The 18,198-nt window shown below is 39.8% G+C and overlaps 1 protein-coding gene across 2 annotated transcripts; it reads right to left on the bottom strand.

Annotated features, from left to right (window-relative positions):
- Nucleotides 1-8,616: 8,616 nt before the first annotated feature.
- LOC121624784 (ras-related protein Rab-5C-like) lies at nt 8,617-16,576 on the bottom strand. Of its 2 annotated transcripts, none has more exons than XM_041962675.1 (6): nt 16,441-16,576; nt 14,850-15,203; nt 13,747-13,898; nt 13,132-13,254; nt 12,886-12,979; nt 8,617-11,866 (listed from the first exon to the last, which is right to left on the bottom strand). In XM_041962675.1, exons 2-6 carry the CDS (start codon nt 15,016-15,018, stop codon nt 11,739-11,741), a joined length of 666 nt encoding a protein of 221 aa, XP_041818609.1. In that variant the 5' UTR covers nt 15,019-15,203; nt 16,441-16,576; the 3' UTR covers nt 8,617-11,738. The 2 variants fall into 2 exon arrangements, with proteins under 2 accessions (XP_041818609.1, XP_041818608.1); XM_041962674.1 differs by having other exon boundaries at nt 14,850-15,199; nt 16,441-16,569.
- Between the last annotated feature and the right edge of the window lie 1,622 nt (nt 16,577-18,198).

Here is an 18,198-nt window from a genome sequence, read left to right as displayed (position 1 = left end):
TTGTTGAGTACTTCAGATGTGCTCAGACTGTCATTTCAATGTCCACTGAGATTATCTTGTGTATGAAATATGCTATATAAATAGTCAGCTTTGTTTTACTTTAAGAAGTTAGTTTTTGTGAATTTGAGTCTTCATGCTGCTTGGGTAGTGTGAGTGTGGTCCAGCTGTGAACACACCTAAGAGCCCAACAGAATTGCCAAAGGTAGGAAAAAAACTACAAACCCTGCCAGCCTCACACAGGGGGAGCGCTGGTGAAAATTACAGCATCACTCTGGAGAGTGGGCAGTAGGAGGTGCAGGATTTGATGAATCAAGGACCTTTTGTTCATAGCAAAAATGACTGCTTGCATGCAGTTGGAAAGAACATCTCTTTGGCGATGCGGCTGTGCTTGGCAGGCAGGCGGGCGGGCGTCATTTAGAGCCATTTAGGTTTGAGGCTGACGCAGAGGGGGACAGAGGAGAGCAAGGTCATTTAAAGAGGATGCAGAAGATGATGATGTGGACAGGGCTGGGTGTTTAAGTGGGTCTGCTCTGCTTGAATTGAGCAGCAGCTGAGTACGCCATGGCAACACACAGTAATGACAGTGTGAGACACATGTCTATAGGAAGAAACAGTCTGATCTGAAATATCACAAGCAAGGCTGACACATAAGGTGTTTCGACCTACTGAATGATGCAGGTGAGTATGCACACATTACATTTTATCAACCAAACAATCAATACATTGTTCGAGAATATAACCACCGAGTTCACTCTTTTTCTTCATTTAATTAGGACATCACAACACAATCGTTGCATGATGCGAAGATGGGTATGATGTAAAACAAATTAAACAACCAATCACATACCGTACACACGCATACACATCAGCTAATGGGACACCTACACAAGGACAAAACACATTGGTCTGATGATTTACTTATTCTGTGTGGCAGGAGTTTTGACCTCTCCAGACTTTTTCCCTTCTCCATGCACCTGGAAGTAGGTGAAGTGGTGAAGTTGTGCCAGATATCCCTTCTGGTCTTCCCCCGACATATACTCACAGAGGGTCATTATTAATTAAATGAGCAAGAATCTGTAAAGTACTGAGGGTAGTTGATGGCCTCAAAGAAACAGTGAAAACAGAATGGTATCCGCTAAAACAGGGAAATATTTTGATTTTATAGTGCCCACAGTTGAAGTTGTGTCTATTTTCTATCTCTGACCTTACCTCTAATTTCCAACTTCTTCCACAAAATACTTCAGGTGACTGACACACAAGCATCTGCACAGGCACGCGCACACACACACACACACACATACACACACACACACACACACACACACACACACACACACACACAGGGCTACAGTGTGAAAATGTGCATGGAAACACAAACAGGCAGTCACACTTTGACTGAGACTTCTGTGGGCAGAGCCAACAGATCCCTGGACTCCCGAGGTTCAAATAATTACTCCATTCATTAACCAGGTTCACAACATTTGACCAGAAACGATCTTTGAAAAAATAAGGCAGAATGTGCTTTGTGATCAATGATAACTTCATGTTTGTGCCTCTGAAACACTTTCTAATTGTACATTTTCGACCATAGATATTTTAACTCTATCTTAAATTGAACAGCAAACATTGCTGGCGACTTAAGAACTTAAATGAGCAATATGTTTACATCCTGACATGTTGTGAATGTTCCTCAAACATTCACAACAAGTTGGTCCAAGAACTACAGTATAACCACAATATTTAAATAAAACACAAGTATACGTGCACTGGAGAAATATTATGTTTATGATGGAAAAGTAAGACACCTACAGACCTACACACACTGTTGTCCTTTCGGGAATAACGAAGATTTATCGCTTTCTCAGTTGTCTTACTAGCTAGTTTGTGACAGCGTTAGCCAAAATAACTGCTTTCTACCTCAAGTCAAAGAGAGACATATTGTAGAAACATTAGTCGACAGGCAGGAGCAGAATACATGTGTCCGAAAAAACACAAACAGCTTCGACATGTTGAAATTAAAAACGTTTTCCTACCTGTGTGAGACGGTTTCGCGGCTCCTCCGTCGCTGCTGTCCATTTCCAGCTGTCACGGAGCACAGCGCGAGCTCAGCTGCAGGCGTTTCAGTCCCGCGAGCGAGTCAAGAAAAGACAAACCACGCGGGTTGCTGTGCGCGCGCTGTGCCAGTGCCGCCTGCGCGACTGAGATACCAAATCGCTGCGCTCGGGGATGAGAGAGGAGGGAAGGGACAAATGAAATCAATGGATGTGAGGAAACAGAGGTGGAGTGACCGTAACACGGCGAGAAACTGTTGAAAATGCACAATTTCGAAGAGGCTGGATTTGCTTAAGCCAACATGACCACACAAGAGGAGTCTGTGTGTGGAGCTGGCTCCGTGACTATGCTGAAGTCAAACAAGAGATTTCAATAGAAATGTAGAAGTTAAAGCAGCATTTCTAGGGGTGTCAAACTTTTTCCTCCCACTAAATTTTGATTTCTTATACTAATTAAACACAGACTTAGAGTTTTAGTGTGCTTAACATGGCTGCTCACTGGGCTGTATGAAAACAAAGTGAGACATTACCCAGAAATACAGCCTGTCAAGGGCTTTTTGAGGCCAGTAGCACTATTGATACTGATTGTCTGATAGTAATGTATCAACTGATATTTGTTTTGACATTAGAACAAGACATAAACATTTTTAATAAATATTCCTTCAATGTGTGGCATACTGAATGAGTCATATATCTTATGAACCATTTCATTTTGTCACTGTTTCTAAACCACCTGATAATATGCAGAATATGACTTTTGTGGAAACACCAGAAAATCTATGATACTATATGTTAATATTCGCCAGTCTGTCTTGCTGATTTGGACTCTGCTTAGTAGTGTAACAACAGAGAAGATCTCAAAGGTGTACGCAAGGATTTCATATTGTACTTCAAGCAAGATAGATTAAAAAAGAGCAGTCAAAACGGAATTGAATTGAACTGAGATATCCTGAATTTTCCAAAAATTTCCTAAAACACTGGATCCTACATTTCCCACAATGCAACTGGATAATGTTTTTTCCAGAAATTCATGTCTTTCAAACTCAACATGTCCAGTTTCTGACATAAGTTTCTGTTATAAATTTGTGATCATCTGGGTTATGTATATGTGAAATCTGTGGAGGCCCATATTAAAATGTGCCTGCTCATAAGAATATAGGCTTAAACCCTGAGTCTAAAGCAAAAGTACCTTTTTCCTGACCTCAACTAAAGTCATTGGAAAACACCTACAGGCATTTTTATTGCCTTGAAACAATGCTAATGTATATCCCTGAACAGTTCTATTAAGACCCTCTACCACATAACAGCCACTTGGAGTAAGATAAATTGGTCGAGGGGTCAAAGGAAAATGTTGTATTACTCTACCATGTCAAATCCTCTCCACCTTTAGGTCCTGTTTGTGTGCTACACAGCCTATCACCAGCCATCATTCCCTAATCCCACCCCCTTTAGACTCCTCATTAACATTGTTGGCCTATGTTCAAAAGCAGATGCCTGCACATGAATTTGGGAGTACAGTGACGCGGGCACATGCCTGTATGTGCCGCTGCCGACCTGGTGGTGTGTGTTTGGGTCAGCTGTCAGCCGGACAGTGACGGATGCACGGTGGAAACATACTTGGAGTTTGCGCTATGTCCTTCTCATTGAAGTCCTTTGGCACCCCGCTCGACCCCGCCACAAGGCAGCCACCCTAAAAATAAAGGCGCACATGTGCTTGTGTGCACATGCAAACAGAGACAAGGGTGTAAGATATCACGGCTCATCAAGCGCTCTTGATGTCTCTGCTTGCGTGCGCGTGGACACAAAAGAAAACAACACATATGCAGAAACACATGCACACAAAGCTGGCTCAGACTGCATACTCCCACAATAGCAGAATCAGCCTGTTGTTAAGGCTGGATGAGGATTTATTGGGTAGATTCGGTTGCTCCATTTCCATGAAGCTGGAGTCCAATCAGCATGTTCCCAGCTTTAAAGTGTATACCAGCATTCAGCTCCATCATCATCTTTAGTGCTGTCATTAAAGGGGCATTTTTATTCCTCTGGTCCCACAATTATCAAGGACCCAGCCACCCCGAACATTTCAATTTTACCTGGTCACTATGGAAACAATGTTTTTTTTTTTATCTGAAAACACTTTTTTCTGACTTCAAATTTTGATTGAGATGGCACTTGAAGGATAAGAGCGGTTCATTTAAAAAGATGGAGTGAGAATGTGGAAGAGAAGAATAGCACCACTGTGTCATTTATGGAGCCAGATAATGACTGCAGTTCACAGCTTGGAACAGTGTAACCCTCTGCAGAAAAGAGCACTTGAGCGTGACTACAGCAATCAACTTCTGACTCACTGTGATATACAGAAGATCTAGGTATTAGTCCTCTACTGTGGCTGCAGCAAGTAGCATTTTGATCATTCATTTGTCAGGAGACCCGACTGATTTCTTGAATTTACATGCATTACTGACTCTTTGGAATTTAAAGGTATATAATCCTGGATTTTCCCAAAGAACAACCTATGGACTCATACAAAAATAATCCCTGTCAGTCATCACTCATGACCCACTAGAAGCGTGTGGTGTTGTGTTCATCTGAGACTCTGCCCTCTGCTTGTATTTTCTTATTTTATTTTTATTTTGCTGCAGTCAGGATGTTTCTGGGCTGGAACGTTTGGGCAGTTGGTGTGTAGCTGCCAGCACATGACAGTGTGCAGGTGAGGTTGGGGCTCAAGAGGGAGAGACCAGGTACTGGACCGTAAGCAGCATGGATCCTAGAGGAAGCCACGAAAATTGCTGATACAACGCTGAAAACTCTTTGTTTTTCTCTTTTTCAGACCATCAGTTCCTGCATAGTGTAGGTAAGATGGAAACATGTATCTTTTCTGCTCCATTTGAACGTCAGGAAGTTAAACTGACATTTCAAAATAAAGTTAAAAATGTTTTTTTTTTGTCCGTGTGGTGCTTCAATCTTTGCTGTCAGCGATTTTTTTGTTTTTTTGTTTTAGTTAAAAAAATATTTGATACATTTGTTTATACGTTTTTACTTAAAACATCAATCTCATTTGAGCAATTTGTGGTATGATTTCTGTTTCATTACGTAAATCAATGAAAATGAACAATAAAATGACAACTAGAGAGCATTTTGTGTATGAAACTTGACCTAAATAAAGCCAGGAGAGATCTTGATCAGAAACTACACAGGAAATTGAATTTTGATGTGAAAATACAACACGTATGTCATGTATTGTGGATATAAGGACGTGGAAAATTACCAAACTCGATGTGAGGTTTGATTTTAGTTTGACTGCAAAGAGGTATCTGTGTCCTTTAACAACCGGTGAAGAGAAGCAACATCTTTCTAAATGACTGGCACATGATGAAGACAGAACAGGGAGGAGTCATTTTACTTAAGGATCCAAATTTAATTTCATTGAAGTGATTAATGAGTAAATATCTTCATGCTTTTTGTAAAGTCCAGATTCCATCCATCCATTATCTATACACCGCTGAATCCTTTGCAGGGTCACGGGGGGGCTGGAGCCTATCCCAGCTGTCTCTCGGGCGAAGGCAGGGGACACCCTGGGCAGGTCGCCAGCCTACCACAGGGCTACATATACAGACAAACAACCAAGCACACCACTCATTCACACCTATGGACAATTTAGAGTTATCAATTAACCTCAGCATGTTTTTGGACTGTGGGAGGAAGCCGGAGAACCCGGTGAGAACCCACGCTGCACGGGGAGAACATGCAAACTCCACACAGAAAGATCCCAGGCGGGATCGAACCTCACTTCTAGCTGTGAGGCGACGCTGCTAACCACCGAGCCACCGTGCAGCCCAAGTCCAGATTCGACAATGTGAAATTATTACAAACATACACTTAAACAACAATTACTACCAATTACTTAATCAGTCTCTTGTTTATCTGCATGACTTTGACTGACCTTCTCTATTTCATTCCTTTATTTTGAAAAACCCGTATGAAGTCACCAGGGCCAGGCATGCAATGTGTCCCAGTGCTCATTTAATATGCATTACTTCACTTCTGTTTGACACTGAGCAATACGAATCTACATCATAGGTGGACCATTTCAGAGTGAGCACGGGGAAAGTCTGAGGGAGCATTTAACAAATAACACAATTACTCTTAGGCAGGCCTAATGATTGAGAATGAAGAATGGCGAAAGCTTCACAGAAAAGCAACTGATCAAAATTGTAAAAGATCACAATGAAATCTGGGTGAGACGTGCTCCTCAAGTGTAAATCATTGTTCTATTGGTCCTTCTGTCCTTCAGGGTCAATGTCACTCAAGCCCACTTGAGTTTTGTCAGTAATGGAAGCTCGAGACGGCAATAATTCCCTGAAAGGAAGTGCTGAAGGGAGGACAATCAGAGCTTGAAGCTACTGAAATTCATTGCTGGAGTCATTCAGAGTTGTTTTTCATGTGCGTTTGTGAGTCACTATCAAAGGCTGACACTATTTAAAATCCAGGAGAGTCACAAAAACATTTTAGGGCTTGTTTTTTCTTGATCTTTTAAAGGCCTAGTTGGCAGTAAAAATCACGAGCACCGAAAATCTTGCAGTGTGAGCCAAGTAAGCGCTCCGATAGCTTTTTAAATCCTACAAATATCCCTTCTTCCTTTGTCCTCTTGATCCTGGGAAGAGTGTGAGACTGCAAAAAAAAAAATCTCCCACTCATCAGCTGAGCTATTGTGCTCTGTAGATGTTAAACTTTGTGATAAAGAGTTCAGAGAGAAGAAACATGGCACTTGGGAAAACTGTGAGGCTTGAAGGTTTTTTTGTTGCCGAGTAGTAGTTTCTGTTAAATCTTAAAGGAATAGTTTTGCATTCTGGGAAATGCACATATTCCCTGGAGACTGCTGCTAGTTAGCTTAGCTTAGCATAAAAACTGAAACAGGGGGAAACAGCTACCTGGCTCTCTCGACATAAGATAATTAAACCTACCTAACAACACCGCTAAACGCCACTAATGAACACGTCAAATCTCTGTTGTATAATCTGTATAAACTTTGCATTTCAAGGCGGGTCATGTGAGGACTATTCCTTGTCTTGAAACAGTTGAAAGGCAAACCATGGGGGACTCCAGGAAGTCCAAGCTAAGAGATATTTCCCCCTTAAAATGGTGAACTGCCATTTTTACACTTCAATTTCTGCTAAGCTAAGCTAAGTGGCTGCTGGCTGTACTGTAGCTTCATATTTACTGTCCATGAATGAGAGTGGTATCATTCTCTCAGCGGCTGTTTAACCCTGTTTGTAGTCGTTATGCTAAGTTAAGCTAACAAGCTGCAGGCTACAGCGAATAAGTGTATTTTACTTTTATATTCAAAATTTGACTCATCAGGAACCAATACGACATGGCCTGTCTTCAGCATGCCATGAAACAAGCCACTTGGTTTTCTAATGCTCGACTCAAAGAAACCATCAGTGAAAGTGTAGACGTATTACTGAGACAGTGTCAATGTTCAGCAAATACAATGCAACATAATGCAAGATGTTTAAAAGAATCACTCTCCTCCTCAATCAGTGACTGTTTACTGCGCTTTAGGCTGGTTCCTTCCTCACCAGCATCCTATCCAGTGGCAACACGGGTTAGATGTTTCATTTTAGATAAGAGACAATTATTGCACCACATCACACACATCACGCTATCAGCAGAAATCACAGAAAGCAATCCAGACACCGTGTCCCTGCGCCCTTGGTATTTAATGACATTTCCTTCTGTCCAAGAAGATAGAAGGAATCCATCAGAGTGAGCATTTGGAAATGTTTGTTTTCTGTCTATATGAACTGGGCCAGTGGTTCCTCAAGAAAAACACATTTGCAGGACTAAAGCTAACACAAAAATCCTTGTTGTTATGACAACCACACCATGCTTAAGCTAGGTTTGGGCCATTTCACCTGTTTAATTTGTTGCATGCATAAATAAAAAAAAAAAAAGAAGAAAAAAACAAATGATGTGAACGTGTAAAAGCTTTGCGACCGCATTTATTTTCCGGGCACATTTCCTTTATTCTGCAAATCTCTTCCTCTGAACACAGGCAATTTCAGTCCAGCTCTCACACTATTATGATTCACAGACGCCAAGTATGAAATTAGTTTCTTTTTTGACAGAACACGTCTTGATTGACAGCTCAACAAATGAGAAATCATTTACTGTGAGCAGAGCTGCCCGCTTTTGGCAGAGATGCTGCCTGTCTCTGAGGCAAGTGTGTGTGTGTATGTGTGTTGAAATGGCTTTAAAAGCGGATTTAATGTTAGGTCTGAGGCATCAAAAACACAATAGCGATGCTGTCAGCCTGAAAAACAGTTTACACCATTTCATCTGGTGTAAAAATCTTTACTTGGTAGTAGTTTTATTTTTACATGTTTTCACGGAGGGTCAGACCAACAGAACAAACTTAAACGTGCTGTAACTGCGAGTGGAAAACAAAGAAACCTTTAAAGGCAGACGTATTCCTGCATTAGTATTTCCTGTCTCTGGGTAAAACTTGAATGAATCCATTCAAAAAAAAAAAAATCTTACGCTTGACTTCTTGTTTGGATTTGCTAGTTGGGTGTGAATGTATAAATAATTCACACCCAGAGCGACACATAACGAGGAATTTGTTATCCGATGGAAGTGTTTCATGACGCGAGACTGTGTAACGTTTACTGATCAGCAATCACTGTGGTCTCAAGTGACAATTACGAGATAATGGTAAATGCTAAAACACAGTGTAACAGTAGCAGTAGTAGAGGGGAGTCATCCAATCAGTGGACACACTCAGTAACACAGCTTAAAAGTCTAAATTTATTAGCTAACATTAGCCAGTGTGATGAGCTACTGGTCATACCAGACCAAGAGAGGTTGTATCAGCAAAACCTCTGAGTGTGTTGAATTGAGGAAATATGCATTTTAGTGCCATTTATTTTCTTTCCATCCATCTGCTTTAATGTGCATTTTCAATTTATGAAAGAGAAAAAGAACAGGAAATTTGAAAAAAGTCAAAAAGAACGCAAAGAAGCTGACTTTGTCAGTAAGATGACTGGAGAATTAACTGTTTCTCAATACGCCCAGTGCCAAATATTCACGTGAAAGCAGGAAACACGCGCTAATTTACATTTTCTTTTGCTGATTTACTGGAAATTTGTTTCAAATGTTTTGCTGAATGTGGATGGAAACTCGGCCAACATCTTGCTTTAAAATAGAGTGTTTCACATCACGTCTCTATACTGCTACTGACCATTTATTGTGCTAAACAATCAACATTATCCACTGCATAACTTGTGTACAACACAAGACGACAGCAGCACAAACATGAGCCTCCCAAAGGGCCATTAAATCGAATCAACATCTGAATCAATTCTTAACAATAATTGAACATTTTAACCTTCATGCATGATGATGTATGGCATTTTTGCCCAAGACTGCATTAGTTTTAGCAAGGTGCACCAAAGAAACCTACATGAGTGAATCTATGGTCACAGAATTTTCCCTACTTGACAGTTTGCATCCTCAAACGCTCAGACCACAGCGACAAACACATTTCTGAAATCTTAACAGACTCAGAGCGCCTCTGCTGCATGGATTCCATTTAACATATCATACAGTCTTAAACTAACAGACTTAAAACCTCAAAGAGTTTCAGGCACCTCTATTAAGAGGTCACCTACTGTTCATCACAACAAAGTGAGCTGCTGCATTAACCCAGAGAAAGGCTGCGTTAAAACAAGCTGTAGAATAATCAGGTGGGCACATGTGAAGCACACGATTACCATGCCAGCATTTTTCTCCTCACTTTGCCAGTAATGGCTTTTTGCATAGCCAATCTACACACTGTACTCTTCCACACATACACACATATGGATATGCATGCAAATCCAAACAACGGCTGTGTACAAAATGTCTTCAAGCCATTAAACCGTGGCTGAGTTTGTCCTTTCCTTCACTTAAATATGGTAATATTTTAACCAAAGGCTCTACCACAATACTCTGCATTACACACAAACACTGTTTGACATTTTCGCTCGACATATGACTTTGATGTTAAATCAGTTATCAAAATAGATTAATTTTACATCAGTCACAAATTGTTTAATCCACTAACTGTTTCAAGAGAACTAATTTGCTTTCTTAATTAGTAGGAAATACTGACCACATATAAATTAACGGTCACAAATCCATTCAAGAGGACCCAGATGTCTCTTTGAAACTGGATTCAAGCCTGATGCTGCCATCTAGTGGTTGGGAATGTTTACTGATGCGGTTTCTGATTATTTCAGGGGCTCACAAATGTACATTTTAGACTTTTCTACTTTGCATTGCAGAACATTTGGCCAAATATCTGACGCAGACATTTCTTATTAACTTTATTATGGATCTCTTCTAAGCATTTGCCCATTTAATCATGCTTATTTTGTTTCCATCATGCAACAAAGCTGTATGAATAAAATGGCGCTAAAACAGTGGACAGAAACGCCTTTGCTCCAGATCAGTGTATTCAGTCGAAACTTGCTGTCTACTTGTACCAAACTTCAGACTGTGTTAAAGCCCCTTGGTGCTCCTTGGAGTTCAGGCAGGACGAATCTCTAAATCAGCTGGCAAACAAGGACATTATAGATCATCAAATGTGTATTTAGCAAAACAATACATCTAATTAAAGTAGCTTGTTCTTACTGTTTGAGCCAGCCAGATTGAGTAAACACACATTTTTTCTTTTACAATAAGTCTTGCCACCAAACCAGGCCAGTATGGTTTAAACCCACGAGGCCGCAAATAAAAACACCCAATGCAAATAATCACTGGAAATGTCCTCCAATGCAACACCATACCACTGCACAACTCAAAACAAAATGAATCTTGCATGTTATTTATTACTTTTTAGATTTACAAGTTATTTTCACATTTCTTTTTTAAAAAAGGCTAACAACTCTCTGGTGTTACAGGTATCAATACACAATGAATGCAAACAACTGCATTTGTTGCACGGTTCAGAAACATCTTCAGATGTGTAGCCTATTAATCATGACCAGCTTCAATAAGCAAAGTCTACAATATTTCGTATCGATGCGTCATGTCCAGGTCCCTAGAAACAACAAAATGCTGCAATCTAAATCGCAGTACGACAAAAATCCTTAAGATTAATTGCTCTGTCATTTGCAATTACAGCATTAACAGCTGGGTATTTGTATCTTTCATAATGATGATCAATGTAGAGGGAAATGACAAGAGTAAAAAAGTAAACTGCCACATGTATGTGTATGGATTAAATGCATACACATACATAACACAGACACACACACACACAGACACACACACACTTAAACAAAGGGAAAATGGCAAAAGAATTGAGCATTACCCTTCAAAAAAAAAAAAAGAAGAAGATTTAAGACAGAATCAATCAACTGAGACAGAGGCTGAAGATGAGCAGGGAGGTAGATAGATACACGGGGGAAAGACAGAAGAGAAGTGAGGGATCTTGGGAATTCCCTCTAGCTTATGATTCTTTAAAAAAAAAACAAATGTTCCGTAAATCAAAGAGGATCCAGATAATCTCATCTGTAATCTCAGTTTAAGTGCAGGGGTGGCGAGTGGCTCTGCCCTCTCCTGCCTCTCTGGGTTTTAGCTACGTGCTGTCCTTAAATCGATGTTCAGGGCTCGCTCACTAAGTTCACTGTGTTGTACTTGCTAATTGGACCCGCCGCAGCACTGGCTGCTGCGCCCCTGAGGAGCAGCTTCTTGTAGATCCACTCCTGTCCTGGTCCGGCCCCCTGGTCCAGATCCGCCCTGAGGATCGTTCTTCGGTAGCTTCTTGGCTGCAGGGACAGGAGCGCAGATGTTTCAATGTGGAGAGTTACATCATACAAAACAAAGGTTACGCTAGTCAACTCAATGAAAGGTGAAATGAGAGGTGCCTTTCTATGGAGTCCAGTAAGTGTCATGGAAAATAAAATAATTTGTGTGAACTAATTATTAATTTGTGCTACTGAATTAGTTAATTAGCTGACAGCAGGATGTTGAAGACGTGGACTACATTCCCGGTCTGACTGACCCTTGCTGTATGTTATAACCTCCTCCTCTCTCTGCCTGTGTTTCCTGCCTTTGCTACACTGTTAACTACAACCCTAATTCCAACAAAGCTCGGACACTGCATAAAACGAATAAAAACAGAATGCAATCATTTGCAAACAAACTGTTTACCGACTGTTGACATTTTTTTGACTCAAGGATTAATCAATTCATCGTAAAAATAATCAGCAGGTTAATCGACAATTAAAAGAATCGTTAGTTGCAGCCCTGCTGTAATTAATGTCAAGTTATTGTAGCAGTTTGAACTAAAGTTACAGGTTGTCGTGGCTGCTCAGGTCAGTTAATGTGGATCACCCAGAGTGTTAGCAGCAGGCTAGCAGCTGTGCCTATAGATGCTGTATTTTCAGTATTCCATGTTCACCTGAAATCTCTTAGACCCAAGTGGCTCTTTCAGATCTGAGCAACTTGTTTTCTTTTGATTTTGGATGAAGCAGTGCAGATATATGTCAGATTGCATATGTTGCACACAAGTTATTAAATCAAGCCCACAGATGTGTGAACTGTGCACATGATTAATTATTAAAGAGCACAAATTATTTTTCCCTCAGACAGCAGCATACTGTTCCGATTGTTTATCCGCTGTCTTTTCTTCAGGAAAGGCGTGTCAGTTTTCTTGTCTTGAAATTTGTGTGTAAATCAACGTTTTTGCAGAAGTGAGGGGGCAGTAAACTAAGCTGTTGCCTGAAATATTAATCTGTGGCAGGAGTGGTAAGGGACATTTGACTCAACAGACTGACGCACTTACCAATAGCCATGAAAATTTCATTGACATTCATGGCAGTCTTGGCTGAGGTCTCCATGAAGAGTAGATTGTTGTCATCAGCATATGCTTGTGCCTCCTGTGAACATAATTTCGACATTGAGGAAAATATTAGACATTTACCGAACTGACAAGTTTAATATGATATGTATGATATCATAAATCCAGAATAGGGCTTAGAATATCTAAAATCACTTTCCTGTACCTGCACAGTTGATTTACGTTTCATACCTGAAGCTCTACAGCTCTCTTGTTTGCAATGTCCGCCTTGTTTCCAGCCAGAGCGATCACTATGTTGGGACTGGCTTGTCTCTGCAGCTCCTTCACCCAGTTTTTCGCTCGTGCAAAAGTGTCCTAAACGAGCAACAAACTTCATCAATATTCCTCTCACCTGGTGCATTCACATGACAGCTACATTTAACCATGGTGGAACATTTTCACTTTACAGCATGTACACATTTAGAAGTGGTTGACCAACACCTGACCACAAGACGTGACCTTAAAACACCCACAAGTCTGAACACCTACAGGTCTAATTTTAGACTACAACATAGACGTATGACAACATTTTAAACATAGGGCCTAAGATTGGAGAGCTTGCATCCTCAAATAATTTTTGGATTGTTGCTCCAAAACAAACAAAATAACCTTTTTACTAACATAGTTCTGCATAAAATTTCTGACTTGGCAGTCTTTCAATGTCAAGATCAAAAATACAGAAAAAATATTAAAGTACAACTAAAAGTAACGATGAAACTTCTTAAGCAACAGCCCGTCTCAGTTCGTCATATTGCTACTGTCTGATGAGACTCTGTCCGCTCTTGCTGCCCTGCAGGTGAAACCTACTGTGTTGGTAATATCGTAGACCACGATGGCCGCCTGAGCGCCTCTGTAGTACATTGGAGCCAGGCTGTGGTAGCGCTCCTGACCTGCTGTGTCCCAGATCTCAAACTTCACAGTGGTGTCGTCCAGGCAGACAGTCTGAGTGAGGAAGGCAGCTGAGGAGAACAGGACAGGACGAAGATCAGCAGAATAATGATGTATTAGTCCAAAGTCCATCCTTCTGGAAGATCCTCTTCATGCACGCATTAAGTGCTTAAGTGCCTCAGGGATGTGTGATCAAACAGTAAATAATACATTTAATTAAATTTCTTTTGAGCATGGATGTTCATTCTTCACCTTGGGAACAATATGTGTGAAAATATAAACTCAACTTGAAGGTCCACATGTGGTTGAAAGCTTCACCAAAAGCTAGTAAGAGGACCTTTACATCGAGATCACTATTTCACACATGTTACATTACTTGATGCAAAGCATTTTAAGACCTAAAAAAAGATTTTTTTTATTTAATTAATTTTCTTAGGCTCTAATTACCACAACAGACTAATGTTTACAGTCTGTAGACCTTTTTAGTATTAGTGCAATGTTGCACACATTGAACGAGAAATGGAACAAAGGCCCTAACTTGCAAAATATTGGTCCAAGGTTTTATTTAGTGGACTGCACCTACAGTGTGGCTTATTATCAAGCCTCAATACTTTTTTAATAGCCACCAAAATGTGAGTGTAACCCCAAGTATCAAGAGTACACAAGGCACCTTCGGGTGCTGAGGAAATTTTTCACAGTTCAGAACAGACTCACAATAACCCCTTTTAACTATGTCTGCACTGCAAGAAGTGGAACAGTCGTTGCTCCTAAAACGCTGTTTTGAGTGACTATTTTGGCTCCTATTTCAGAGTAGGTACTCTCCCAACACAAGAAGAAAGTGTACATTGATGGAATAAATGAAAATGTGTTCACATGTTTTTATATTTCTTAGGTATTGTATTGGCACTAGTATTGATCAAGTTTAAACAATATTCCGTAAGTACACATAGCAACAATCTACCTACTGAGACACCAAAAAAAACAAACCTTCAAAAGTCTAGAAACATGTATTTGTCTCCTACCTCCAATGGTGCTCTCCTGGAATTCATGAAACTGGCCTTTGACAAAGCGCAGCACTAAGCTGGACTTGCCCACAGCTGACTCCCCCAGCAGCACCAGTTTGAACTGGCAGATTTTGTTTGCTACTGTGGCACCATTTGGCCTGGTTGCTCCTCCACCGCGCCCAGCCATTGACAGAGACAGCAACTGATCAGATGGCCAGAGATGGGCTGAAACTACAGGTTTACGAGGTGGGAAGACGGGCGCTGAGGTGGACACACAGGCACTGATGGTGAGCGTGGTCAGAAACCAAACTCCCAGTGGGAAGAACCGGATCGGGTGGGCAGTGATGGAGTGACCCAAGTGACCCAGTCTACCTTGAAAAATAAAAACATGGAAAATCAGTACGTGTCTGTACTTCTGAGAACACCTACACAAAACTAAATTAGAGTTTTCCATGCTGCAAATCGTATTTCAAATAGATATCTGATTTTTGATCATTTCATCAAAGGAATGGTCATATCTATTAATTTCAAGCATTCCTTATATTTTACCTGTGAAGGCTGCAATTACAAGCTATTTTCAAATATTTTCATATTAACAATCTGCTGAATACTGATAATTAATCGAGTGAATGTTGTTTTATTTGAGTTTTAAAGCAAAAAGATGTTCAGTTTGTTATATGAAACAAAGGATTATTTGTAATTCTATTATAAAAAAGTATCATTTATTTTTAGAACTGAATGGATCAGTTGATTGATTACTCAATTAACTGACAAAAGACAACTTGTTTTGCCAACTGATTAATGCTCATTTTTGAAGAAAGAAAAAAAAATCATGACCTTGTTCCAGTTTGTTAAATGTGAGGATTTGCTGCTTTTCTGTCTCACACATGAAACTGGAAATAGGTCAACTGTAAATTTGGGGGATTTTGGACTAATGAAAGAAAAACTCTGAAGATGGCACTTTGGGGTTTGGGAAATCAGCGTGGTTATTTTTTACTACTTTGTGAAAATTTATGACAAAACGGTTAATTAATTAACCGAGAAAGTAATCTGTCGACTATTAGATAGTGGACAAAAAGACGTTAATTGCAGCCCCATTAATTCTGATTTCAATAGAGAAATAAAAAAATGCAACAACTTTTATTTCGTGTCACTCTTCATGACAGTGAGTCTTTTACCATCAGTCACCTTCTAACCTAATTAGTAATAATGACTTTAAACGACATAGCTAGGAGTTAGATGATCAGGTCGCCGCTAATGTTGACTGTGCACAGTGAAAACACAAGAAACACTTTTAAAGTTGATTATATAACGTGAACTGACTTGACATACAGCTTTCATTATAATGTCTCGCCAGCTTTTAACTGTCCTCTTTTTGTACATCACATTCTATTAACCAAAGCCTAGAGAATAGCTAAAAACACAACGGCGAAAAAATGGATTACATCAGAAAACCGGCTGAAGCTGTTGTTTGCTGTTTAACTTTGACCGTCCAACCAGACAAAAACAGAACCAGCTGGAAGTTAGCTACGAGGCGAGTTAGCAAGGCTAACCTCGGCTAACAAGAAAAAATGCTAAAAGGAGACAAATAACACGCTGGTGTTCTTACCAACAACGAAAGGCAATATCCACTCCGCCTTGTGAATATCCCCTCTAACCGCGTTGTTCCTCGTTAACAACGTTTTCTCCTAAAACACGTTCAGCTTCAGTAAATTATACGCTTCCGCCTTGTGAAACCAAAATACTTCCTGGATTCATCTGTCATGTGATGCAACATCACAACCAATCAAATGGCCGAATAGTGGGCTGTCAGGAGCAGAGCGAATCACAGTTGTTTTATAATGACTTTTTAAATTTAGGGTGTGATTAATATTTTCTGACATTTTGACATGAAACGGGTAGTTTCCTGATGTTTCCTGATGATATGCTAAAATCAAATGAATTATTCATGAAAACCCCAAACATTTGAATACTTGTGTAGAAAAGGTGTGGTGGTTGCTGAATTACACATATAAATTCAGATATTTAAAGGTTGATCTTTTTTTTCAGCTTTTGAAAATGATTTGAGACTTTACTTTAAATCTCTTAGAAGCATAAATGTTATGTGAACGTAAAGATTATGTGGACAGATGACAGTATGCATTACACGCAGACTGTTTTTGCATTTTTTTTATCAAGGTTTTATGTTGTAATTATTTCAGCATTTTTCATCAATTAATTATCTTATTTGCCTTTGAGACTACAAGCTCTTCATTTATGCAAATGCATTGCCAGTATTTGTGAACAGGAAATTGAAAAAAGAACTCTTTTTATGGATTATCATTATTACATCATCACTTCTAATCACATGCTGAAACAACACAGTGAAATCCACAATATGGCTTTCCTCTCTTAACAGTCATTTCAGCATCTCATCTACAGTACCACAAGGTGGTGCAATGAGAAAGAGAAAAAGAACCTGTGTGATTAGATCAGAGATTCCTCACCAGTAAGTAGTTGGAAAAAGCATGCACCTCGCAATCTTTTCAGGTTGCTTGTGTTACATTAACTGAGCTGGCAAGACTGTCACTGAGTGCAACTCCTCCACCTCATGTGTTGACCCTGTAAATAAATGGATGATGAATAATTTCAAAGCTTATTATTATTATTATTATTATTATTATACCATCCTTTTCTCAGGGAGTCAGGGAGATGAATCAATTAAAATGATCTGTGTGGGTGTGACATGGATGTGCAGGGCCTTCAGTGTTTTCAGGGTTTTTGTTTTTTTTTGACATTCTTCAAAATGTGTGCACAAAAGGTGATGATTTAGTTGAAAACACACTAAAGGCTATTTAAAAATGTGACTGTACCTGTTACATTTTCACATTAAACGCCAATCCTTAAATATGAAGCTGTAATCACGCCAACAGTTAGATTCATGCTGTTTTGGAAAACCATTTTTTTTAAAAAGAATGAAAATGGACAAATATGACAAAACTGATCTTTATTTTGATGATGCTAACATACACAACATATGAGCCGAAAATGTGTTGCATGATGCTCATGTATCAGTTATAGTTACATGTCAGGCTTCACCTAGAAAAGGAAAAACAAAATCATATCCAGTTGTTCTATTCAAACTAGTGCTGAATTTTCACTGCCAAAATGTGACTTTTAGCTATAAAATCCACTCAACAGACACACTGGGAACATAATAATTTACACTGTTGCTCCACCTGGCTGGTTTTGATTAGGATATCATTCAACTTTGATCAAACACATTGCAGGTCTGTTGTGCTTCCTGGACATTAACTCACCCTGGCTGACAACCAACAATACCAGAATAACAGGAATCACAGTCCCCATGTTTTCACATTGTCGCGTT

Source organism: Chelmon rostratus, chromosome 21, assembly GCF_017976325.1.
Source record: "Chelmon rostratus isolate fCheRos1 chromosome 21, fCheRos1.pri, whole genome shotgun sequence".
In the NCBI taxonomy this organism is placed as follows: domain Eukaryota; kingdom Metazoa; phylum Chordata; class Actinopteri; order Chaetodontiformes; family Chaetodontidae; genus Chelmon; species Chelmon rostratus.
The sequence above is the reverse complement of the archived record's forward strand: the minus strand, read 5'-3'. Positions and strand labels throughout refer to the sequence as shown.